This window comes from Myxozyma melibiosi, assembly GCF_037950935.1.
Source record: "Myxozyma melibiosi strain Phaff 52-87 chromosome Unknown BZA70scaffold_3, whole genome shotgun sequence".
Lineage (NCBI taxonomy): Eukaryota > Fungi > Ascomycota > Lipomycetes > Lipomycetales > Lipomycetaceae > Myxozyma > Myxozyma melibiosi.
The window spans coordinates 84,720-108,439 of NW_027042917.1; the positions used below are offsets into that span (position 1 = coordinate 84,720).

Consider the following 23,720-nt stretch of genomic DNA (forward strand, 5'->3'; position numbering starts at 1 on the left):
GAAGTTACTCCTTCCTATCTAGTGCGACAGCAGATCAGATTACATCTACTATATCTCAGACAGAATACCATCATCTACCAAAAACTCGGTTAGCAGTGAGCGCTTTATAGCAGTATGTTCTACTTGTGTTCAAGCAGTGGTTGTTGCTTGAGACAGTGCTCGGCAAGGGTACTTCAATTTTCAAGAAGCGAATATTCGGAACCCGGATCCGGAGTTGCTGTAATGTATGTAAATTCAAAAAAAGGCGAGAGGGGAAATAAACGGTTTTATTTTTGAAGAAAAACGTGAGTAAACGGTTTACGCTCGTATCGATATTGCCGGGTGTGGACCCGGTACCGCCGTTCGCTCGCTCGTTTTTTTGTTAGCTCAGCTCAGCTATGCTCAGCTCGCTCGCCGCGCTTCATTGTCGGACAGCGGGCGATCAGAGTCGGGCCGTTCACCGATATTCTCAGTCGAGCCCGCCGCGTCAAGCCCTGCTGATGTATGTCTCTGCCATGCCATCATTCTGTAGTTTTATGCGGTTTCTCTTAATTTCGAGTGCTTTAGACTGCTTTGTGCTGTCTCTGTTTGTAGATGCTAAATAGCCAGGCTCTGCAGTTGGAAAGTTTAGAGGTTTTAGGTTAAGTTCAAGGATGGGAGGTGTCTGTGTAGGGTTTTGGGCCAGTGGGCGCGGGTGGGTGGGTGGGTGGGTATACGGATCATAGCTTTTGTGTCGAAGGGGTTAAATAACCAAGAACGCTCGATAGATAGGATAGGCCCATGGAGCAGGGCTGAGTGGGAACGAGATTTAGTAAGGGGACCAACCGAAGAACCCAGATACCAAAAACCTGCTGTCATTACGAGACCGTTGGTTATTCTCTGTTTTCTGTTTTTGCTTTCGGGGCGTGCTGTCAATTGATCACCTAGCTTGTCTGTCTCGTGGTGAGGGTGGTGATGTGCTTTGGACTTTCCCTGACTATTCTGTTCGGTTAGCGTTATTAAGTTTGGTTTACAGTGTAAGCATGCTCGCTGCGGTAGTGATCAAAGCTGTAAAGAATCGATTGACTCGTTAAATGTGTTGAGGTCTGCCTGAGATTTGCTGTTGCGTTGAAAAGCGGCTGTTGCTATGATAGTAGAGCCGCGGATGACGAGGCGCCGAATACATAAGATGAACTCAGGCAATGAAGATCATGCAACAGATCAAGATCGACTGTGAAGAAAGCAGGAGTAAGGCAATATGATATACGCTCAGTACCGGACAGGGCACAGCAAGAGCAAGAGGGAAATAAAACTCAGTTGCCGGCGGAGTGCGCACCGCATACGTAATCCTCACCCGGACAGACACGTTTACAGCAAAGTCCACCCCGCCCCTGTCGCTTTTTTCCGCAAGGCTAATGACATTTCTACATTCCAGGCCCCTTCCGCGTACATGAATTTCGTCATCAGTCGTCGGCTAGCAGTTGAGTTTATCCTCTCTGGCGTTGGCATGTCATATCTGCTCTCCCGCACGGCTTCAGTAGGTGATGAAACCGATCGTGCTGCGTCGGATTCGGGCTGACTCTCTAGCTTTTCTCCAAATCTGCCATGTCTCCGTGGGCGTTGTCAAGGAGTTAAGGGGGAGGCCGGAGATTGATCTCTGGGCGTATGGCGTATAGCGGACGACGAAGAGTATGCGGTGTACGCTACAGCTGCGCATCCTCGCATCTTCTCCAACACTGTATCTAAATAAATAATTATTATGGAACGGTGTTATCTCGACTTCTATAGTTCTGCAGCACCTCTCTCTTCTACTCATATGCGCAAATCAATCCCAGCGGAGAAAACCGTGGACCTCTGGACAAAGCGCTGCGACCCCCGCTCTAATAAGGGTGGAGCTAAGGATCTTTAGCCCGGCTGGCGCTGGCACGCACGCATCATCGCCTATTGAATTCTATTCGGCTATGTCGATTTAGAGCTCTTCCTAATGCGAGGCATTTTGAGGGAGGCCTGTGTGTGTGCGTATATGTCAGAGATGTCCCTTTGTAATTTTACAATATGTAACTTGTGTATCACGTGATCGTTCAAGCTCCTCTAGAGTGCTGCAGCGAGCACCGCCGCGTGAAGCATTGAGTTCTTGATTGTTCAAGAGAACATTGAAGTCGATACTAAGAGGGACCTGGAGGAGGACACGGAAGAGGATGGGAAGGGAGGGTGTAAGGTACGCATCACGTGCCAGCTGTAAATGATATCGTGCACGATCCATTTCCCGAGATATCATGTGGACGAGCAGCCAACGGTGGGCACAGGAGTGCCGGACTAAGCTAATTTAAGACAAAAAGAGAGCGCCAGCGGGTGGGCGCCCCGTTTCAGCTGCGCTCATGCGAACTGTAAGTTCGGAATGGATAGGCAGAAAACAAAAATTGAGCAAGAAGAAAACCGACGAAGAAGAAGAAGACGAAGAGCAGCTAAAAGAAAAAAGCAATGCGGTTTCGGGACTACCGACCGAGACCAGGAAAGGAAGCAGGAAAGGTCTGTTTGTAAAACTCTTCCTATCGCTTAAGTCTTTAGAGTCTTTAGCGGCCGTTTGCGCTTTTTTTTTTTATTTTTTTATTTTTGTTCTAGTCTAGTCTTGTCTTTTGATTTGTCTTGTGTTTCTGGTGCCTGTTTGTATATCGTTTTTGCATTGCTTGTGCTTTCAGAGACCGCAGAAAGGAAATGTCGTTGCGGGAGTTTTCTGAGTACAAGTCGTGGCCTCAGACAGCGAACGTTGGAGCCCATCCCTTGTGGTTGTTTCATGGTAATTTTCGTTAATTGATGTTTTCGGTGTCGGACCTGTAGTCCGGCTGCGAGTGACGTCAGTATCATAGCGAGCGCTCCCAGGAAGGACAGCACTCGCGGACTGGCTGTTTGCTGCTGCTGTGCTGCTGCGCTGCGCGATGACGTCTGTGAGCGTCAATGCGTGGAGCGAGCACAGAAGTAGAACAACGACGGGCCCCAACCGAAAAGCCCAAAGCTTGAGCGTAAGCGACTGGATCTTTAGGAAGCCAATGATCTCTGATACCCAGCGCACGGCGGGCGGACTGGCTCTGCCTCGCAACTGTTTCCTATCTGTTCATTCGCCAATGCTAGAATTGGTCGAGCGGATTGCGGTGCGGTCGCTATATGACCCGGATCTCTATCTCGTAGTCGGCGCACCTGCCCCCCTGTACGTCCCAATAAGCTTCTCTGGCACCCGAGATCCAGCGCGAGCTACAGAGACTATATCTCAGATATCTCTAATTGTGTGCATTGACGCACGCTCAGTCAAGAGCAAGCAAACGGTCGGTCCTGACGAATGTGATTTAAAGTCCGCTCGTCCTGTTTCTCGTTTACCCTCAAGCGGGACCGTTTGCGATCAACGGCAGCGAATACTATAAATCTTACTATGTCGGATACCGCGCTCTAATTACCGACTCAGCCGTCTCTCCCCTCCGTATGCGTCAGAGGATGTGATAACTGCTCTTGATAACTGAATAAACATGAGGCTAAGCATAGCAACAGCATCTTACGACTCAAATTCGACTTTGCGTGTGCTTATGAGATGTGCTGCCGCTCAGTCAAGACCGAAATACGGCCACTATAATGACGCAACGCGGGAGGTTTATGAGATTCGCGTAGTTTAAAGCTAGATTGCGCCTGCTGCTATTTAGTGACCACGAGTTATTCGCTGCAATCAACTAAGAAAAAACAGAAAAAGAATAGAATCGAAACATTTATCTAGAAAATACCACAATTTACAAGAATTTCCATCCAGAGCTCGTCGGCGTCTCTACCGACTTTCGATCTACGGTCGTCATGCTGCAGCCAGCAGGAGCCACCTGGGTTTCAGCCATACCTCTCCTCCACCTACACGCGCCACATATCCTCGCAAGGGTCCCCTTCCTTATACTTCCTCCGCGACTCCTCCCGTGCTCTCCACCCTTTTCGGTGCACAAGTGTCCTGTGCGGGGTAGTGGGCATAGCGAGTGCGAATTCGGACGCCTGCTATACTTTTGCACATCCGAAGGCTGTCGTAGTTGGCAGCCCAGCCGTCGGCGATATACGATCTGGTCGTCTGCTCTGTATCTTTGTTTGTCTTTAGGGAAGCGACAAAAAGCCTCGTCACAGGATTGCTCTTAAATTCTCCCTCGACAGTCGTGGAGGATCGATCGTGGCTGGCGTATTCAAACATCACAGCTGCGTTCTGCACACGTACACTTGCAAAGTTAGCGTGTCGATCCCGTTCTTTAAGCTCCAGGCATTTACGTATCTATGTATAGATGCTCCTATTTTCCAATATCTTTGTAGACATCTCAGACGACTGACGCGGCCGCAAAGTGAACGGGGGATTGAATGCATACGCAGTAAGTGGGAAGCGTTCAGCATTTCTTCGTACGAGATGAAAGTGTGAATACGGTAACTGAATCAGGAACGCTAGACTGACTGACTCAGACCGGCTCTCCAGTAACTGGAAACAGCAGGAGCAGCGTAATTCGCCCTTCTACTAACATCAAAGTGCTTTCTTGACCCTCAATAATCCAAGCGCGCAGACTGGCTCTCGTCGTGGTCTACGGCTCTGCTAAGCCACGCGTGCGTAATCTTTCGCCGTCGTAATTCATTTCTAGCTGATGATCGTTCTTTCAGAGTACGCCCAGCCTACCCCCGACGATCCAGAGTCTGAAACCAGATCCAAGCTCTCGTGTGCAGTACATATACGTACCAGTATCAACGGGGACAACTCTGCACGCTCGTCGTCTTGGATTAGCGGTCGTCTCCGGATCAAGAGCCGAGATGATGTGGTCCGGTGTCTGCGTCGGTGCTTGCTTGCCTACTCCACCGCGCGCGTTCCAGGTTGTGAGCTGTGTGACTTTAATTTCATCTTCGGAGCTACCATCTGCGCATACTGTCGGCCAGCTCTACACCTCTTTTGCGATATTTTGTACAATTGCACAATCAGGCCAGGAGGAAAAATACGATTGGTTCAGTGTGAATTATATCGCGTATATCGGTAATTGCTGTTTTAAAGCGGCACTGTAAGGTCAGCCAATTGACTTTTTGCTGTGACGAATACTGGAATCGTCGCCGATATTCCCATATTTGCTAGCAATTTGCAATTCAAGGCAATGTACTAGATCTACTTTGCTTTAGAATCTCTATGGAAATCCTGTCCGTAATACTGCCGATAGGTGACGAGTAAGCGATAAGACAGGTGGCTTCCATCGCGATCTTATCTCTTGACGCCTACGGTGCTCGGAGGTTTAGCACAGATGCTGACATATCATTTTTGCTAGTTATTTGTTTTAAGCAGTCTCAGCACATGTCTCGGACTTGAATTATCAAGATTGGAGACATCTGCCGGAAATTCACGCTATAAATGGGAATCGTAATCAGCGAAATGCACAGGGCTTCAGATGCTCCACAGATTCTCTTGACGAGTGACGTATGCGCCAGGCACCTTCGACAAGCGCAGGCGAGCCTCAACGTATCTAGTCGCAGTTATCGAGTGTGTGCGTATAAAAGCCAGAGGTCGAAACTTGACATGCAGAAGTTTAAATGCAGCAAGATGAAGAGAAGACAGAGGATGAAACAAATCCTCCAGCCCTAATTTGGAGAGGAGGGGACCCTGCGCGGATGGCCTCGTCGAAGAGCGTAGATATCCTGCCAGGTCCCAGGTGCTCACAGCTGCTCCTCCTCGAGCTGCTCGCGGCTATCGCCTAAATGCCCTCGTTCGTGTTCGACAGGCGATAGATCATCGAGATATTCCTGCTGTTTATTTATATTCGCCCTATTCCGTCGGCCTGATATAATTATCCAAGGGGAAAAAGCAAAGAGCGCGCAGCTCGTTTGGGACAAATAGTCACGTGCTGCGGCGCATATACGCTGTCTCTGACGTCACTGTGATTTTCCGTATTTTTCGAGAAGACAGGGCGACGTCTGGCGGCCTCTGCCTGTGTCTTTTCCTGCGACTAAATGGCGGGAACAAGACAGATTATTGTAGTCAATAAAATGGACAATAAGCGCATAATAAAGAGATTATTCTCACTCATATACCTATCGTGCACCTTTGCAGAGATAGAGCGATGACGCAGCCAGAAGCGGATATTAATAGGGTAAGGGTGTGACTTGTGCGACGCGTCTCGATGAGCTCAGATTGAAATATCGCTAAACCCTCGAAGCCGAGCGACTTGCTCTCTTTCTCTCCTCCTTCTTCTCTGGTTTCCCGGGCAGAGAACTGTCAAGAACACAGGCAGCCTGATATTTCGTTGTGATCCTACACCTGCCTTGCTTGTGCAGCATCGAAATAGTTCCCGTCCGGCTGGTCCATGGCCTCTGCTTCCGACACCCGCCGCTCGCCGGCTCCACCGAGCTCGTCTCCCTCAGTTGACTCCGCAAATGTCGCTTCCCTGCGCGCCCTCCTCACCTCCGCCCACGAGATCTACGCCGGCCATCCACACTCGACCACCTCGAATCAGCTATGGTCCGTCCTGGGCTCGCTCGATCGCATGGCCGCTCGTCTAGTGGAGACTGGCTTAGTCCAGTCCGTCTCGAGAGACAATAGGCAAGGACATCATCACTATACTCCAGCCGCTGCCGTCACTACTTCCGCTGTCCTCGAGGCATGGCTCTTGGGCGGCTGTATTGCCTACGTATGTTACTCCCCTTTCTTCTTTTTTCCTTTTCTAGCGACTTCGGCTACCTCTCGGTCTGTCTTGTCGTGTGTGTCTTGTCTTCATTGTTCGCGCGGCTGACCTGCTACGTCGTCATCGATCTAAAGTCTCTCGGTGACATGAATCGAGCTATCGAATGGAACGTCCGTATCCTGCAGGTCGATCCCAAGTATGTTTGTCCCTATCGTCTTTAGAATTGTGATTTTATTAGTATGACTATTTTTGTTAATCACGATCATCACAGCTATGTCGAGGCAATGTCGAACCTCGCCGCCGCCTTTCGTGCACAGGGCCGTGACGCAGACGCAGAAGGCTGGTGGACTCGTGCCGTCCATCTCCGCCCCGCATACTGGGACGCAGCCGACCACCTCTTCTCTCTTCTTTGCGCCCAGCAACGCTACGCCGATGCCGCAAAAGTCCTGAATTACGTCGAGCGGCACGCGACATCGTCCACTTCTCCGGGCGTCGATCTTGCGCGCTACCTCGCCATCATCCACGCCAAGGGCACGCTCTTCTACGCTCTCGAAGATCACCTTGCTGCCGCTCAGGCGTTTTCCAGAGTATTGGCCCACGCTGCTTCGGGAAAGAGTCCGACGGATGACGGAGCAGACACGAATCCGCTCGCGCTGCAGCAGCTCGTCGATCGCATCCGTACCGCTCTGCAAGCCCGCTACGGCTCACGCCTGCTGCTCACACCCATCGAGGCGCGCGCGTGTCTGCATGACGTCTTTGGCGGAGAACTACCTGGACTGCGTACTGTTGAGAACTCGCAGCAGCGCAACGCGATTGCTCAGACCACCGCAAATACACTGCTCACTCTTGCAAAGATCCTGCAGGATGCTATTGCGGCCGGAAATGGTGGCAGCGGTAACGGAGGAAACAAGTTCTTGAAGCAGCAGCCACACGAACATCAACACGCGGATGCGGCAGAGAACGTCATTGGGATAAATAACAACGCTGTGAGCACGTCAAAAACAGCTAATCTGGCCACTCTGGTTCAGATCATGGGAAGAGTTCCGTCGACGCACGATGTCTTGCCGATGTATTACCTTTCGCTTGCCCTTCATGCGTCGCCGAGCACGGCCAATAATATCGGCATTCTGCTCGCAAGTCTAGCACCCGCGCTACCAATACCACATGAGCATACGCTCGCACTCGAATACTACCGTTTCGGCCTCTCGCTCGACCCCCGCCATCCACATCTATACACCAACCTAGGCTCGCTCCTCAAAGACCAAGGCCGTCTTGCCGACGCGGTGAACATGTACGAGTGTGCTGTCTCGTGTGATCCAAACTTTGACATCGCGCTCGCGAATCTCGCAAACGCAGTCAAGGACCAAGGTCGTGTGGGCGACGCTATCGGATACTACCGCCGCGCCGTCGCTGCCAATCCGCGCTTTGATGAAGCCGTATGCGGGCTCGCGAACTCGCTCTCCTCGGTGTGTGATTGGGCAGGTCGGGGATGTACTGGGTATGTTGAGACGTGTGGAGTAGATGAGAATAGCGACATCGTCACGAGTAAGTGCGAGGGCTGGATGATGCGGATTGTAGAGATTGTGAGCGGGCAGTTGCGAAGTTCCTTGACCTGGGGAACAGGCGTTATTGCAAACGAATTGCCAAACATCGTGCGTGAGATCGTTCTTGCGTGCGGGTACTCATCTGCTGCTGATCCGAGGATGAAGCCTTGGCTAGAAGAACTTGCCAGAGCGAGTGAAAGCGGTGTCGACGAAGGCGCAAAGATCGTTGAGATTTTTGAGGCTGCTGCGCGAAGAGCTCGTTGGCGCGCATACTCTGATCGCTACGTTCACCATCTCGAGCCATCGAGCATGAAGCCCTTTCATCGCCCGCGACTGCCATTGTCGCTCGCGCTGCCGCCTGCTCCGACGGTTTTGCCGTTTCACACGTTTACTATTCCGTTTGACGCAGTCCAAGGGCGAGAGGTATGTCGGCGGACTGCGCTGCGCGTGTCGGTCTCTACTAATCGATACTCGTGGCTCCCCGCGGACGTCTACCCGCCTCCGCCACCGCCAACAGAGCATTTGAGAATCGGCTACGTATCCTCAGATTTCAATAACCATCCACTCTCACATCTCATGCAGAGCGTCTTCGGTCTCCACCGAAAGAGCGCGGGCAGCGAGTTCCCAGTCTACGGCATATGCTACGCCACCACGCCGTCCGACAACTCGCCCTATCGTCAGAAAATCGAGCGTGAAGCGCACGAGTTCGTCGATATCTCGGGCTGGAGCACGCAGGCGGTTGTCGAACGCATCGTCGAGGACAACATACACATACTCGTCAACCTGAACGGGTTCACCCGTGGCGCTCGAAACGAGATCTTTGCATGCAGACCTGCGCCGTTGAGTATTTCTTTTATGGGATTTGCGGGAAGTCTGGGTGCCGAGTGGTCGGATTACATACTCGCTGATCGCGTCGCCGTTCCTCCAGACACTGTGCGCCAGATGCGTAAAGCGGACGCACAGGAGAACAAGTCGCGAATCTTAAGACATCACGACTGCAAGAATCAGGACAATTGGGTGTATTTTGAAGACATTGTCTTCTGCAAGCACTCCTTCTTCTGCTGCGATCACCGGCAGTCGGCTCCCGACGCCGTCTCGTCATCTGCCTCGGCTGACCCCGAAGACCGCTGGAACGCGGAGCTCGTCTCACGGCGCAAGATGCGTGACGAGTTATTCCCAAGCCTTGCTCCTGGAACAATCATTCTGGCGAATTTCAACCAGCTCTACAAAATCGATCCCGGCGTGTTCCTAACTTGGCTTCGCATCCTTTCCAGACTGCCAAATGCTGTTCTTTGGCTCTTGAAGTTCCCTGATCTCGGTACCGCTCACCTGCGCTCGTTCGCAACCCGCTGGGCGGGTCCCGAGGTTGCCAATCGGATCATCTTCACAGACGTGGCAAGCAAAGACGTGCATCTTCTCCGGTGCCGGATTCCTGATCTCGTTCTCGACACTCCGGAGTGTAACGCGCACACGACCGCGACCGACGTCATTTGGGCCGGAACTCCAATCCTCACGTTTCCCCGCCACCGCCACAAGATGTGTAGCCGCATCGCCGCGTCGGTGATCACCTCTGCCGCTGACCGCGCCGAGGACGCTGATCGACTGATTGCGCAGTCCGAGGAAGAGTACGAAGTCACCGCGGTCGAGCTGTGTCTCAACGACGGCGAGGAGCTGCTGCAATTGCGCAAACGGCTTTTCTTGAGCCGCGAGAAATCGCCGATCTTTGATACCCCGCGGTGGACTAGAGATCTCGAGAAAACGTACTGGATGATGTGGAATCGGTGGGTGGACAAGGGAGGTGCCGTCACCGTCGAGGAAGATCCGGATCGCAATCTGTACATTTGATATACATATCCCCTAGCATCATCTCCGTCATCTATCTATTTTATTTTTTATCTTTATTTCGGGTTATATCGGCAAGGATCTTGGGTAGGTTGTGCTTAGAACTGATTTCATAGTTGCGTTTTGTCTTTCAGCCTTTATACTATATATATTCATATTCGGGGAAGCCTGTGGGTCAGCAGGAGATGCAAGCTATGCTGACGGTGTGAATATGTACATAGCTCGATTTATATCGTGCAGCAGTTGTTTTTGGTAGTTTGGGTATAGTTACTGCGGTAGCTAGGTGGTTGTCTTAAGGCGTTATATACAGTCGAGTACAGGGAGGAAAGAGAATTAGAATGCCAAAGTGTATTGAATCGAGGAATCAATAAATCAGACCGACAAACAAAGCTATGAAACTTCAAAAGCAGTTCAGGCAACCAATCTTTACTATGTCCACTATTTCCTTACTCTATACGTGTATATACATCGGTTACATTACTTGCATTACCAGACCATGGTATCCCGTCCTTCGACCGGACGCATAGGTCCCACAATCTCCATCTTCGCCACCGCAAGACTGAACGCGTTCTCGCTCTCGCTGTCGGAGGAATCCTTCAGCAACGTATTGATCGCACCTCTGGCACCCGCAGTGGCAGTAGCGGCAGAGTCAGACTGCACACCACCGCGGTACGGAATGACGATAGTGCGCCCGAATTCGGCGCCCCAGACCGCGTCGCCGAGGCCTACCTTCGCACCAGCTTCGTGGAGCCGGATCTTCGGTTCAAGGAAGTGCTCGTCGCTAAGCACGAACGTACCCCAGTGTACGCCAACCAGTCTCCGCGCGCCAACGTCAATCATCATCTGCACTGCCTCTTCGGGATTACAGTGCAGTGGACGCAGATGCGCGCGGGGCTCGTAGGCGCCGATCGGCATCAGCGCGAGCTCGCATCCGGAGCCGTAGACTTTCTCGATCGATGTGAAGATGTCGGGGGAGTAGCCCGTGTCGCCGCAGTGGAAAACAACGGGTTTCGAGTTGTGGAGAATCATAAACGAGCACCAGAGTGAAGCGTTTGCGTCGAAAAAACCACGGCCAGACCAGTGCTAGAGAGATATTAAAGTTAGGTTGTTGTGCACGATCACGATATTGAATAACAAAACGAAACTTACCATCGCAGGCGTGCAAGCGATTTCCCAGCCCTTCGTGTCTTTGCCCGCAATAGCAGGTAGTGAGATCTTATCCCACCACTTCAACTCAACAACTCTAAAGATGCCTCTCCGTGCCAAAAACGGTCTAACGCCAAGACCAACGATCCAAAGGGCCGAGTTCCCGATCTTTTTGATAGTTTCGTCCTCGAAATGGTCCGGGTGATTGTGCGAGACCAGGACGAAATCCGCATGAGGAAGGCTGTCGATCGAGCACGGCGAGGGAATGATTCGCTTAGGACCAAGATATGCTGATATCAGATAGTCGCCAAACACGGGATCGGTGAGGAAGTTGATGCCATTGCATTGCACAAACATGCACGACTGCCCAATCCAAGTGACTGTGAGTCTCTCGTTGCACGACGGAACCTCGACAGTTGGAGAATGTAGGTGAGGCTGGTGGCTATGGTGGTGGTAGTGGTGTTGACTAGATGGAGGAGACGGATCATCTGAGCTCTCGTCTTCGGCCTTTGCAGCGCTATTGCGGTTCGACACTGCCGTCCACGACTCTGCCAGAGGACTATCTAACGCAACATTGGTTGAGGATCCTGTGTCTGAAGAGTAGTATATCGCTGAAGTCACCAAGCTTCCGGTACCTCCTCCAGAGGGTGATAGATTGCCATCCGAAGCCACAGAGTCCGAGTCTTCGCCGGCTGCGAGAGTCGCCGCCGCGCTCTCGAGCTCCGGAGCGGGCTGCTCAAACAAAACCTCGTAGTCGGGAGTAAATGTCGGCAGCATCTGCTCGCGCTGGGAGATGAGTCGGGGAACACCGCCGCGCGGGTGCCATGGCCTATACTTGAGAATCTCGACGATGCGCCAGAAGAAGAAATCTAGAACACCCTGTTCCCGATACTCTCTGAATGGGTTTGCAAACCGACCGGCGATTACGAGCACACCAAACTGCTTCTCTGGTGATGCATGCAGTTCCAGACTGCATAATATATGGCTACTGTTAGCATGGAAAATGGCTATTAGTTGACAAGGGAGTTGATAGCTTACGCCTCAAGATCACCGCTCTCGACCGCCTTCTCTGCGCGGATCCGACGCTGTCTAATCTCGTACAGCCGTGCACCGACTAAGCAGCTGTTGTATGTAGTATATATCGTCGCCAATCCTAGCACAACCTTTATCTTGATCCCCATTATCGGTTAGTCGTTTCGCTAGAGATGATGTGCTGTTCCGAGGTTCAAAGAACGACGATCGTCAAATCCACGTGCAAGACTGGAAGATGTGCCTGTATCTAGGGCAGAGAAAGTGTTCGGTCGCAAGATGCGGTCTAAAATAAATATCGGGACACGTTGAACAGGTCCCCGCAACTGGGTAGGTGTTTGTATCAGCGGTTGCCGAACGTGGGCCTTCGAATAGAGCGGATGCTGAACGTGTTGAGGACCAACAATTTTCAGCGCTTTCCTGGAAGTGGTTGGGAGGTTTACTTAAGATGTTATGTAATACGCGGAAGAATGCCAGAAATGATCATCTATGAGGAGAAGCATAATGAGCCAGATGTCGTAGGTTGAGCTAACAGTCTGCTCTGGCTTCCTAACTACGGCCGTAGACAAGTTTATCAGAATGTACAGGACCAGCGGGAGCCGTGGCTTATTGTTGAGAAAGTGCAGCCTGGTCGGAAGCCCGGCGGGCCGAATCCCCACAAACGCCTTAGATGCTTACATAGATTGATATTTTTTAGTTGCCCAAAGTGGATTAGCGTGCACAAAATCACGCTTCGAACTCGCTCCTGCATCTAATGATCAGCAGAGAGCTCTGCGCATTCGGCTCTTATACACACATTGATTCATCTCAATATGCCTCCAAAAACATATAATGCAGCTGCGCGGAAAAAGAAGAGCATAGGGACGCCGAAGCAGGCGAGGTTGACAGACAGCTTCCGGCATACAAAGAGATCACCATCGGTATCCTTCTCCGAGAAAGATGGCGACGCGACAACGGACAAGGCCAAGTCGAACGTGAAGCAAGCGCCCGTTGAAGATAATGAGGTTATTGAACACATTGATTTACTGCCTAAACGGAAAAGTCTAGATGAGGTGGAGACAGTTGTCGATGTTGAGAAGAGCGCGGCCGAAGAAGAGGAGATTAGTGAGAAGGAAGAGGAGAAGGTCGAGCGATTGGACTATGACGACCCTTCGTATGGTAATATTTTGGAGCATATGATTGAAGCTGAAATCTCAGAACCTAGTATGTTGCTTACTCTGTGTTTGAATACGACGGCTGTCAGAATCTGTCTACTAACTGCTTTACTTCTACCAGTTCACCAAAGCGACCTCTCAACAGTAGAGAAGGTTCTCAAGCGATTTGACCTAGATTCGAGATTTGGACCGTCGTACGGCATGAGTCGACTTGAGCGGTGGATTAGAGCCGAAAAGCTAGGATTCGAGCCGCCAAAGGAGGTGCACACAATACTCACGAGCCGAGAAGGGCGCGACGTGGAAATTCTGAGAGAGGGATACCTGTACGGACAGATTTGAAGACAGTAATGGTAGTATATGGACTTGGGTTTGTGTGAATAGATTGTTGGAGGTATATACCAACTACAGCATGTCGACGCCGACAATTGCCGACAAACGCGTAGGGATCCACAATTTTTCTTTATACTACGCAATCATAGTCACACGACATGCCGCAGTCTATCGCCGTAGCTAAAAACTTCTAGAGCCATATCCTGGTAGCTCCCGAGTGCCGGCACGAGCCAAAAGGGCTTATTTATCCGTTGCTACGCGTATGTCCGGAAGATAAACTCAGGTTCGGATTCCAACTTCGCGATACCGTCGACGCGGTTGACCGACCAGCACGACGAGTCAACGGCGCCGCGTCATGGATAACATACTCTATACAAGCCATTCATATCTCTACATATAAAAACCCTGCATTTAAAAGGTCCTCGGCCGAGCAAAGGAATGCTCGAGGAGGCGCAGGCAGCGTCGGGGCACGGCCAAAGCTCCTGAACCCGAACCGGTTTCAAATGGAGTCGGTTCGGGTTTGGGTTCCACTCCTTCTACCTCCCTCGCTCTCGCTCTCTCGCCAGATCGCCAGTCAACAAAAGACCCATTTTTTTCCCTCATCTTTCATCCTGCGACATTCCATCCCCCCTTGCTCACTCACCTCCTAAGCATCCCCAATCGAACACCTATCTGCAAAGAGTTCAACTATGGCGAGCAAAGTCCAGTCGGCCTCGTCCGGGTCGTCTGTGATCGATGACATTTACCGCAAGATCGAGCGCGAGCGATCCCTGATCACAGGCGCGACCGCGATGCGAAACAACACCTCGAACGCGGACGTCAAAAGTCGATGTGACTCAAATATTCGAGAATCAAGAAAGAACATTGAGTATTTGGAGAAGACGCTTAAAGAACTGCAGAGCCAGCGCAATACAAAGCCTCGTCAAAACTACACCGAGCTAGGTAAGTTCGTCGCGACGGTCCCCTGGAGGCTCTTTCTTCCTGTTGTCTGTTCATGACTACTATATACTAACTGCTACGAAGATCTTATCAAATACGACTCGCCTTATCTCGGTCAACGTATCCAGCTCATGCTCCAGCAGCTTGAATTCAAGCTCTCGGTCGAGAGCCAGTACAGCGAGGGCACCGAGAAACTCGTTCGACTTTACCAGCTTGAAGGCGACCGGCGTAATAAACTACAGGCCGAAAACCAAAAGCAAGCCGAATACCAGCGGATGGAGTCTTATGAGAAAATCTCTCTGCTGAACAAAGCCCTGAAGCGTTATCAGGACATGCATATCGTGTTGGATGATGAAGCTGAAGGTATGTTCAACATCGTTTATGTCTCCGCTTTACCATGTTTTGATGTTTATAGCTAACAACCATCTTGATGATTAGACAATAGAAGTTTCAACTCCCCAAACATCCGTCGACCCCTTTCTGGCCGACTGCGGATCACTATTTTAGCTGTCGAGAACGTCGACCACGCGGCTACCAATCGGGGCCGGGCGCCAGAGACCACGGTTCTAATCAAAGTTGAGGACCCCGTCAAAGTGCGCACTCGCCCGTCTCGCAACGATAGATGGAATGAGACGTTTGATCTTGAAGTGGACAAGGCGAATGAAGCCGAGATCACGGTTTATGATAAATCTGGGGACCATAATGTTCCGATTGGTATGATGTGGATACGACTGTCAGATATTGTGGAAGAACAGCGTCGAAAGAAAGCAGAGGCTGAGTTGGCTTCCAGTGGATGGGTTGCTGCTGACCAGACTAGAGATGTGGCCGCCGCGGCAACGAGTGGCATTCGGCAAATGAATACTGCTAATACTACTGGTGCTCCTCAGCCGCCGGCTCACGCAGCATCAGCTTCGGTGGCTCATCAGCCTATGTTGCCGGTTGCTGAGCAGGAACAGTATGTTGAGGAATGGTTTGTGCTGGAGCCCACTGGTCGTATTCGCATTCGCGTCTCGTTTATGAAGCGCAATCAAAATAAACGGATGATGGACCACCAGCTCGGAAGAGGTGGACTTGGTCGCCAGGGTGCTATTCGACAGCGCAAGGAGGAAGTCCACGAGATGTATGGTCACAAGTTTGTTCAGCAGCAGTTCTACAACGTTATGCGATGCGCATTCTGTGGTGAGTTTCTTAAGTACTCATCCGGATATCAGTGCGAGGACTGCAAGTATACGTGCCACAAAAAGTGTTATTCGAAGGTTGTCACGAAATGTATCTCGAAATCGAGCTCGGACACGGACCCGGATGAGGAGAAGATCAACCACCGGATTCCTCATCGGTTCGAGCCGATGACAAACATGGGTGCCAACTGGTGCTGTCACTGTGGTTATATTCTACCGCTCGGAAAGCGGGTGGCTCGGAAATGTAAAGAATGTGGGTTGACGTGCCACGCGGACTGTGTGCATCTTGTGCCTGACTTTTGTGGAATGTCTATGGAGACGGCGAATAAGATTCTCCAGGCTATGAAGGATCAGCAGACGTCGAAGCCACAGACGCAGAAGCAGTTGCCTACGCCGCCTACTTCTACGTCGTCGATGTCGTCACTGTCGTCGGGATCGCCGAATGAAAAGCGCAACAAGCTGATCCCGAGCACGTCGCCGTATGCTACGAGACCAGAGCAGCTGACGCCGCCGCCACGCACGAGTAGTGGACAGCCGACAATTCAGCCGGTTGGACAGAGAGTTTCGTCTGTGCCACAATCACGGGTGGATGAGTATGCTCCTCAGAGGATACCGGATGCAGAGCTTGCTAAGAAGCAGCAGCAACAGCAACAGCAGCAGCAGCAGCTACAGCAACAACGGCGAACAGGTTCTGGTGGAAGCATTGTGCAGAGGGTGCCTGTGTCTGCGCCTCCTCCTCAGGTGCAACAGCGATACTCGGCTGAGCAGCAAGCCCAACAGCAGCATCAGGCGCAACAACAGCAATTGCTGCAGCAGCAAAAGTTACAGCAACAGCAACAGATGCAACAACAGCAGCAGCAATTACAACTACAGCAGCAGCAACAACAGCAACAGCAACAGCAACAGCAACAGCTGCAGGCTCAGCAGCAACAATTGCAGCAGCAGAGGCAGGCACAGCAGGCGCAGCAGGCAGCACAGGCGCAACGGATGCAGCAAGCACAGCAGGCGCGCCGCAAGATTGGACTTGATGATTTCAATTTCTTGGCTGTGCTTGGAAAGGGAAATTTTGGAAAGGTTATGCTTGCGGAAGCAAAGACCAGCAAGTCATTGTATGCGATCAAGGTTGTGAAGAAGGAGTACATTCTGGAAACGGACGGGGTGGAGAGCACGCGTTCGGAAAAACGGGTGTTTCTGATAGCGAATCGCGAAAGACATCCGTTTTTGCTCAACCTGCACTCATGTTTCCAAACGGAGACGAGAGTGTATTTTGTGATGGATTATATCAGCGGAGGTGATTTGATGTGGCATATCCAGAAGGAACCGTTCAGCGCGCGCCGTGCGCAATTCTACGCGGCCGAGGTGTGCCTAGGCCTTATGTGTTTCCACGAGGCTGGAGTGATTTACCGAGACTTGAAGCTTGATAATATTTTGTTGACGCTGGATGGCCATGTTAAGATTGCTGATTACGGATTGTGCAAGGAGAACATGGAGTACGGGAGCACGACGAGCACGTTTTGCGGTACGCCCGAGCTGATGGCACCGGAGATCATTGAGGGCCAGAGATATGGACGCGCGGTCGATTGGTGGGCGTTTGGAGTTTTGATCTACCAGATGATTCTGGGACAGAGCCCGTTCAGGGGAGACGACGAGCAGGAGATTTTCGGCGCCATTCTGAGCGACGAGCCGCTGTACCCGATCAACATGGCGCGCAACAGCGTGTCGATTCTGCAGGAGCTGCTGACGCGGGATCCGGCGAAGCGTCTGGGATCGGGCGTGAACGATGCGAAGGACGTGATGGCTCATCCATACTTTGCAAACATTAATTGGGACGACATCTACCACAAGCGGGTGCCGCCGCCGTACATCCCTACGATCGAGAGCGCGACCGACACGCGCAACTTTGACCAAGAGTTCACGGCGGAGGTGCCAGTGCTGACGCCGGTGACGACGGTGTTGACGAAGGCGGACCAGGAACAGTTCCGCGGGTTTTCGTACCTGAACAGCGACTCGCTGTGAGGGGAGAGAGGGAGAGGGAGAGGGAGAGGGACAGGGGAGAGGGGAGGGGGGAGAGGTGAAGGAAATTAGGTTTCTATTTTTATTGATGTACGTATATGTTATGAATGATTGACAAGTATGAGAAAAAAGAGCGAGGATTCAGAGAAGAGATGCAGGAGCATGCATGCAGTATATGCGGAGCGCCCTCCAGCCAATTGCAGCGACAGTGTACGGCGAGGCGATCACACAATTCGTGTGATAGCGCGGAGATGAGGTGAGAGCAGCTTTATATAGTTCAGATAAGCGATCGTCGAAGCGAGGCCGAATAGTGGTACCGGCCGACGGCAACTGCCTAAATGTGCACCAGTGGCTGCAGCTGATTAGCCGGCAGCGCAGCCAAAGTGAGGCGTCGAGCGCCGTGCGCCGTGCGCCCCCTGGAGCACAAAGAAGCCGAATCTGGTAGCGCAAAAATAAGCAGCGGCCGCGAAGTTTGTCATCGCCGGCCTCCGCCTTACTTAATAAGCTCTCGCGAGTCGGCTTTAGCGGGTGCGGCAACTGCCATCGGGGGCTGCGCGCACCTTCTCTGCTGATGCTGCTCTTTCTTCGCCTTGACCACTCCAATTTACTTCCTGTCCGTGGCCGCCAGACCCTGAGAGAGAAAGGACCCTTGCCGGAATGTCGTCGACGGAGAACGCCCGGAAGCGGCTCTCGAGAGTACGTTGATCCCCCGGCGGCCTGCGCGGCGGGCCTGCCCACCTTTTACCGATGTTTGCTTTGCCCGGATGTTGTGGTGATGTTGCGCTCGTCTTGTCTGCGGAGCGTGTTGGCTGTCTGTCTGTTGCTAATCCTTGGCCTTGCCCGCTCCCTCCAGGTTCTCTCCGACCTTGCTGCACTCGACCGCGGCAGCGTTCTCGACTACCTCCTCGTCGCAATCCCAAGGGCGCACGGCAGGCCTGATACTCCGTGTCAATTGCACGTCCTGAGCTCGAGCGCGCTCGAGGCGCATCGGCACCTCCTCTTTCCTACTGTGCAGTCCGACCTGCTGCTCTCCACCCTGCGATCAACACATCCCGCATCCGCGGCCGGCGACAATTGCACCAGCACGAGCGCGCGCGGCGTGCTCGACCTCTTGGGGGACGACTGTAGCAGCCTGCGGTGGGGGGACGACTTGCTCGCCGACGCCTCGGCCCTCACCATCCAGCTATCCACCACGCCGGATGACGCCATCCCTCGCTCCCTCACGACCCTGACCTCGACACCCTCCCACCACCACTCCCCCGCAATCGTGCGCTCGCCCAACCAACTCGGCATGCACGGTGGAGCCGGCGGCGGCGGCGGCGGCCCACCTTCCGCGACGCAGCTGTCGACGCCCGCCAGTTGCTCGTCGGCCGTGTACGCCACGCTGCCAGGCACCTCCGAGATCGACGACGAGTTCCTGTCGCAGGCGCAGCGCGTGCGGCCGGCGCCCATCTACGTGCGCTCGACGGCGGAGATCCCCGAGCCGATATGCGCGCGCGATAGCGACCAGCCAGAGTACTACCCGCTCGCCATCTCGGACTCGGCCGCCGTGACTGAGTTTCTGGAGGCCAAGTTCCGCGAGCTGCAGCAGCTGGTGTGCAAGATTGTTGCAAAGGCGTGGATCAAGGTTATCGAGCCCAAGAAGCAGACGAATCATCCTTACAACAAGGGGGAAGGCTATAAGCCGGACTGGTGGCCAAGCCAGGCTCGGCATAAGGAGCCAGACCATTTAATGAAACCGGAGCGGTTGCTGCTGCTGATATCGATGCTGCGCTCGCGCAAGGCAGACCTGCGGCAGCTGAGGAGTGCGACGCTGGAGTACTCGCTAAACATCCCAAAGAACAAGATGGAGGTTCTAGAAGAAATCTACTACGTCGCGGATATGGAGGAGCGGTACCAGCGGAACCCAAGCAGATCAGACGAGGCCCTCATCATCTGGACGATCGCGCCGGAGAAACTGACGAAGAGCGTGCAGGCGGCAGCGGCGGCGGCCGTCAAGGCGTCGAGCAGGTCGATGACGACGATCGCGAGCCAGATGCCAAAGTCTGTATCGCCGCTCAGTCCTGCGAAGCGTGCGCTGGAAGAGGATGCTTATATCAAGGCAGAGGAACCGCCTAGTCAAAAGTTCTGTCGCGAGAATAGCCCGATCCAGCAGCAGCAGCAGCCGCCCTCATCATTACCGCAATCTCAACCACAGCCACAACCACAATCTCAAACTTCACATCAACTTCCACAACAGTCACATCAGCAAGAACATCAGCAGCCATTACCGCAACATGCGGAGCAGCAACCTCAAGAGCCGCCCAAGCCGCAGTATATGTCTGTGCAAGTTCCGCAGCACCCGCAAGAACGGCCACAGTTTGTAGCCGTCAATCTGAATCAGGCGGCGGATGAGCTGCCTCAGGTATTTCCTCATCAGCAGCACTCTGGTCTGCTAGAGCAGCAGCACCAGTCGCAACATCTTCCATATAACTCGCTACTGGTCGGCGGTGGGGGTTCTAGACATCCCTCTGCTTTGTTACCGTCGGCGACTCCGGCTACCGCGGAGGCTCTTACCGGTTTCATACCGCGCGATTCCGCTGGCGGAATAGACAACGCGCATCAGCTTCTGTACATGCCGCGGAGCGTGATGACCAGCGCGAGCACCACGCCGCCTGCGTTCTTTAATGCAAACTCCAGACGGTACACCACCGGATCGATAGAAGATTCGCTCGGGCAACTGGTCCAGCACCAGCAGCACCAGCAGCACCTGGCACCGCCGTCTATGGTCCCGACTCCAGAGCACGGAACGCCTGTGTACGATTTTGTCTCGCCGCCGTTCCAGCAGCATCAGCAGCAGTTGCAGCACCAGCAAGCGCTAGGCCAGATGGCGGCGCACGGCGGCATGCGGAGGGTGCGTCAGCGATCGATGCAGGATACGCTGCCGAGGTCGACGATCTACCCAGCGCTGGGAGCAGGTGCGGGTGCGTACCAAGGGTTTCCTGATATGACTGGACAGGTTCCATGGGACAAGTCTGCGCATGAGCAGCCGCAGGGCCATCAATCCGCCCAGCAGGAGATGATCATCAATCATCACGACTCGTCGTTGATGGACGCGGATCTGGGCTCGACATATGCGCCTGCGTTTGGCGATGAAGGGGACTTAGAGCTGGGGCAGTGGCGAGAGTGTACAGATAATGCTGTTTGAGGGTTTGAAAATCGGGTTTTGTCATGATTAGTTTGTTATTTTCTTTCTTGGTTTCTTATGTAATTCTTTTTTCAGAGGTTATAGGTCGTTAGTGTAGAGTGCTTGGTTTATAATTGTCATTTATGATTTGGATCTGATTTTTGTACTGGTTATTGTGTGTTTTGTTTTGGTTTGGATATTTTGTGTATTTTACATGCTTCTGCTTACTAGAAGAATGCCCAGAGATGCTTGTCGCACTTGTCAACTGTATGAATTGGGTGAATTTAATATTGTTAATAAAGGATTAATGTTATTAGAGAATATTTATCGTTCTCTGAGCCGACTATGGACTCTTTGTATGTTATTTGTTGATCAGTTATTGAACTGCAGAACATAATCACGTGAAGAAAAGCAAACTCTCGATGAGATGAGCTTGATCTGATCCGCAGATCCTACAAATCACCATCACCATCAGCAGCAAGAGCAGAGATTGGCAGCAGATATATACAAAGCAGGTAATATAGCTGTTAAATATACGATATTTCTACAGAATTATGTAACAAATCCAAGCAAAGAGCAAAGGACAGAAGAACCGGTAGCGGATCAACGTCGCGTGCGCGTAAACTCAACTGCGAGCAGATCGACAATCAATAATAATTCAAACAATTCGCGTTCTCAGATTCCTTTTGTTTTCTCTTTCTACAAATTTTTGATTTTCTTTCGCTGCTTATTCTTCTTTTATTTTGTGTAGCAAACATGGCAGCGACTCTGCAACCGCCGGCAAGTCTGTTTACAATCAACCAAACGCGTTCGTCAACTCCCGACTCTTCTCCGCCTTTGCTACGACCGTACCTTCGACAACGACCTACGCGGCATCAACTATCGACGTCGTCTGATGCGGATTTTGTGTCGATGCTGTCTGATCGGCAGTGGCGGCGATCTGTGTCTGCGCCTGGTGTGGGGAATGGTAACTTTTCAGCCGGAGGTGGTGCTTCTGCGATCTCGCCGGCGCTAAAGGTGGAGTCGAAGGGAGAAGGCGCGGAGTCTAGTGACAGTCCAAGTCCGAAGACTTTTGCTAGTACAGGTAGTAAATTGGCTGGGAAAAGCACGAGTGACCAGAGATTCGAAACCTCCCCGGCAGTTGTCAGCGGTTTAGAACCGTCACCATCCCTAACCGAAGCGCGATCGATGCAACCACTCGCGCCTCGATCGATCGAGCGGAGACAGACTGAAGTCAAACGCCGCGACAGCAAGGTTATCGACAACAGACGGAAAAGCACTCACGAGACTGAAGAAGATAGTGCGTGGAACTGGGTGCCGCTACTGCTGGCGCTTAGTCCTGCGTTTGTGGGGATATGCTTCACTAATGGATCGCGTGCGGTGACGAATGTGTTTTTGCTGCTGCTGATGTCGTTGTACCTACATTTCCTGATCAAAGTACCTCATGACTGGTATAAGGATACGCGAGCGCAAGCCGTCAACGCCGAATTGCAGCTCCTGCGCGCAAATGCTCGGCAACTAAGAGAAGGAGCTGAAGAAAAGGAGGAGATCAGACGGCGGATAAAAGCGACTGCTAGGATCCAACGCTGGGAGTTGGTTGCTCTCGGAGCCCTGTTTGCTAGTCCGGTCGTCGGAGGCGTGTTTCTGCATTTCGTGCGGTGGTCGCTGGACGGTGGGAACACAGCGGCGGGAAGCTTGATTTCGAATTTCAACATTACATTGTTTGTCTTGTCAGCATGCGTACGAGCGGGAAACTGTCTGGCCGAGTACTGCAAGCGGCGGACGGAGGATCTCGCGGTGTCGGTCGAGGGCGAGTCGGTCGTTGGCGGGCTGAAGCGGGAGATGGCGGAGTTACAAGCCGAGCTGGCGGTTCTTCGCGAAGTTGTGTTTGCGGTGCGAGAGATGATGGATGGCGGGATCCGCAAGGATGTGGATGCGCTTGTGCGCGCGATGCGGAAGTATGAGCGGAACAGGGTCGAGCTTACGAATGATGTTGATGAGCGCATAGCGGCGCTGGAGGGGGAGTTGAGTAGGTTTGCAGAGGCGGCGGGGGATGCTGGTTTGCGGCAGGGTATGCCGGTGTCTCCGTCGCTGCGACGATCTCAGAATCAGAATCAGAATCAGAATCAGAATCAGAAACCTCGGCGAACAAACTCAGGAGGGGGGAAGGCGGAGGGAGAACAGGGGGGATTGAGGAGGTGGGCGTGGGGGGTGTTGAAGTGGTGTAAGTGGTGTATATGGGATCTACCGTGGAAAGTTGCGAAGGCGGGCGCAAAGATGCCGGTGCGGGTTATTGGTGGAGTTGTGGGTGTATTTCTCGGTTGATGGGCTAGTTTATGACTGTGAATGTATTTGTTGATGAGATATGGATGGAGTGTGGAGGAAGGAGATGAGTAGAAATTACAGTTTTTCACGAGATGATGTGACGGGTATAGCCGCAAGCCACCGAAAGCCACTGACGACGAGTCAAGGAAGATGCGTCTGTGATGGAGATCAGCGGGCGGGGCGGTGCAGCATTTGATGGAGATTCTGTGGAGAGTATTGATGTGTAGGTGGGGAAGGTAGTAGTGGTAATGAAGTTGTGTAGTGAGATGATTAATCGAGATATTACTGAAAGGTAGTTGAAGCACGGAGTTGCTTAAATTGCAACGCAGTTAATGACTGACATTGGAGATGTATTACTGCGTCTTTATTTCTATATTGATTGTATATCTAAATAATAAGTAGGTTGTAATAAGCAGTATATAACGAACAATGAGTAA

At 52.3% G+C, this 23,720-nt stretch overlaps 6 protein-coding genes across 6 annotated transcripts; 5 read left to right on the forward strand and 1 right to left on the reverse strand.

Moving 5' to 3' along the window:
- The first annotated feature begins 6,195 nt into the window (after nt 1-6,195).
- On the forward strand, nt 6,196-10,368 carry BZA70DRAFT_309788 (glycosyl transferase family 41-domain-containing protein). The gene is made up of 3 exons (XM_064914896.1): nt 6,196-6,623; nt 6,752-6,813; nt 6,889-10,368. The coding sequence occupies exons 1-3, from the start codon at nt 6,300-6,302 to the stop codon at nt 10,004-10,006; spliced, it is 3,504 nt and encodes a 1,167-aa protein (XP_064769086.1). The 5' UTR covers nt 6,196-6,299; the 3' UTR covers nt 10,007-10,368.
- A 121-nt stretch (nt 10,369-10,489) lies between these two features.
- On the reverse strand, nt 10,490-12,330 carry BZA70DRAFT_298882 (beta-lactamase superfamily domain-containing protein; the record flags this gene model as incomplete). Its single annotated transcript, XM_064914631.1, has 6 exons — nt 10,490-10,620; nt 10,666-11,086; nt 11,153-11,591; nt 11,723-11,736; nt 11,897-12,119; nt 12,188-12,330. The coding sequence occupies 6 exons, from the start codon at nt 12,328-12,330 to the stop codon at nt 10,490-10,492; spliced, it is 1,371 nt and encodes a 456-aa protein (XP_064769087.1).
- A 547-nt stretch (nt 12,331-12,877) lies between these two features.
- On the forward strand, nt 12,878-14,031 carry BZA70DRAFT_275591 (DNA polymerase delta, subunit 4-domain-containing protein). Its single transcript, XM_064912173.1, has 2 exons — nt 12,878-13,381; nt 13,454-14,031. The coding sequence occupies exons 1-2, from the start codon at nt 12,991-12,993 to the stop codon at nt 13,669-13,671; spliced, it is 609 nt and encodes a 202-aa protein (XP_064769088.1). The 5' UTR covers nt 12,878-12,990; the 3' UTR covers nt 13,672-14,031.
- Nucleotides 14,032-14,103: 72 nt separating this feature from the next.
- Nucleotides 14,104-17,833, forward strand: BZA70DRAFT_122871 (protein kinase C). Its single transcript, XM_064909512.1, has 3 exons — nt 14,104-14,604; nt 14,686-14,964; nt 15,040-17,833. The coding sequence occupies exons 1-3, from the start codon at nt 14,352-14,354 to the stop codon at nt 17,793-17,795; spliced, it is 3,288 nt and encodes a 1,095-aa protein (XP_064769089.1). The 5' UTR covers nt 14,104-14,351; the 3' UTR covers nt 17,796-17,833.
- Nucleotides 17,834-18,335: 502 nt separating this feature from the next.
- BZA70DRAFT_275596 (uncharacterized protein) lies at nt 18,336-21,323 on the forward strand. Its single transcript, XM_064912174.1, has 2 exons — nt 18,336-18,488; nt 18,646-21,323. Exons 1-2 carry the CDS (start codon nt 18,450-18,452, stop codon nt 20,977-20,979), a joined length of 2,373 nt encoding a protein of 790 aa, XP_064769090.1. The 5' UTR covers nt 18,336-18,449; the 3' UTR covers nt 20,980-21,323.
- On the forward strand, nt 21,324-23,717 carry BZA70DRAFT_275598 (uncharacterized protein). The gene is made up of 2 exons (XM_064912175.1): nt 21,324-21,473; nt 21,529-23,717. Exon 2 carries the CDS (start codon nt 21,715-21,717, stop codon nt 23,281-23,283), a length of 1,569 nt encoding a protein of 522 aa, XP_064769091.1. The 5' UTR covers nt 21,324-21,473; nt 21,529-21,714; the 3' UTR covers nt 23,284-23,717.
- Nucleotides 23,718-23,720: the final 3 nt, after the last annotated feature.

Excerpts from the sequence above, each read along its gene's own strand:
- BZA70DRAFT_275596 (XM_064912174.1), top strand. The coding sequence starts at position 18,450 with ATGTCGTCGACGGAGAACGCCCGGAAGCGGCTCTCGAGA. Across the intron at positions 18,489-18,645 it reads CCCGGAAGCGGCTCTCGAGA|GTTCTCTCCGACCTTGCTGC; the intron begins GTACGTTGATCC and ends CGCTCCCTCCAG.
- BZA70DRAFT_275598 (XM_064912175.1), top strand. The coding sequence starts at position 21,715 with ATGGCAGCGACTCTGCAACCGCCGGCAAGTCTGTTTACAATCAACCAA.
- BZA70DRAFT_309788 (XM_064914896.1), top strand. The coding sequence starts at position 6,300 with ATGGCCTCTGCTTCCGACACCCGCCGCTCGCCGGCTCCACCGAGCTCG. Across the intron at positions 6,624-6,751 it reads TGGGCGGCTGTATTGCCTAC|TCTCTCGGTGACATGAATCG; the intron begins GTATGTTACTCC and ends ATCGATCTAAAG. Across the intron at positions 6,814-6,888 it reads ATCCTGCAGGTCGATCCCAA|CTATGTCGAGGCAATGTCGA; the intron begins GTATGTTTGTCC and ends CGATCATCACAG.
- BZA70DRAFT_122871 (XM_064909512.1), top strand. The coding sequence starts at position 14,352 with ATGGCGAGCAAAGTCCAGTCGGCCTCGTCCGGGTCGTCTGTGATCGAT. Across the intron at positions 14,605-14,685 it reads TCAAAACTACACCGAGCTAG|ATCTTATCAAATACGACTCG; the intron begins GTAAGTTCGTCG and ends ACTGCTACGAAG. Across the intron at positions 14,965-15,039 it reads GTTGGATGATGAAGCTGAAG|ACAATAGAAGTTTCAACTCC; the intron begins GTATGTTCAACA and ends CTTGATGATTAG.
- BZA70DRAFT_275591 (XM_064912173.1), top strand. The coding sequence starts at position 12,991 with ATGCCTCCAAAAACATATAATGCAGCTGCGCGGAAAAAGAAGAGCATA. Across the intron at positions 13,382-13,453 it reads AGCTGAAATCTCAGAACCTA|TTCACCAAAGCGACCTCTCA; the intron begins GTATGTTGCTTA and ends TACTTCTACCAG.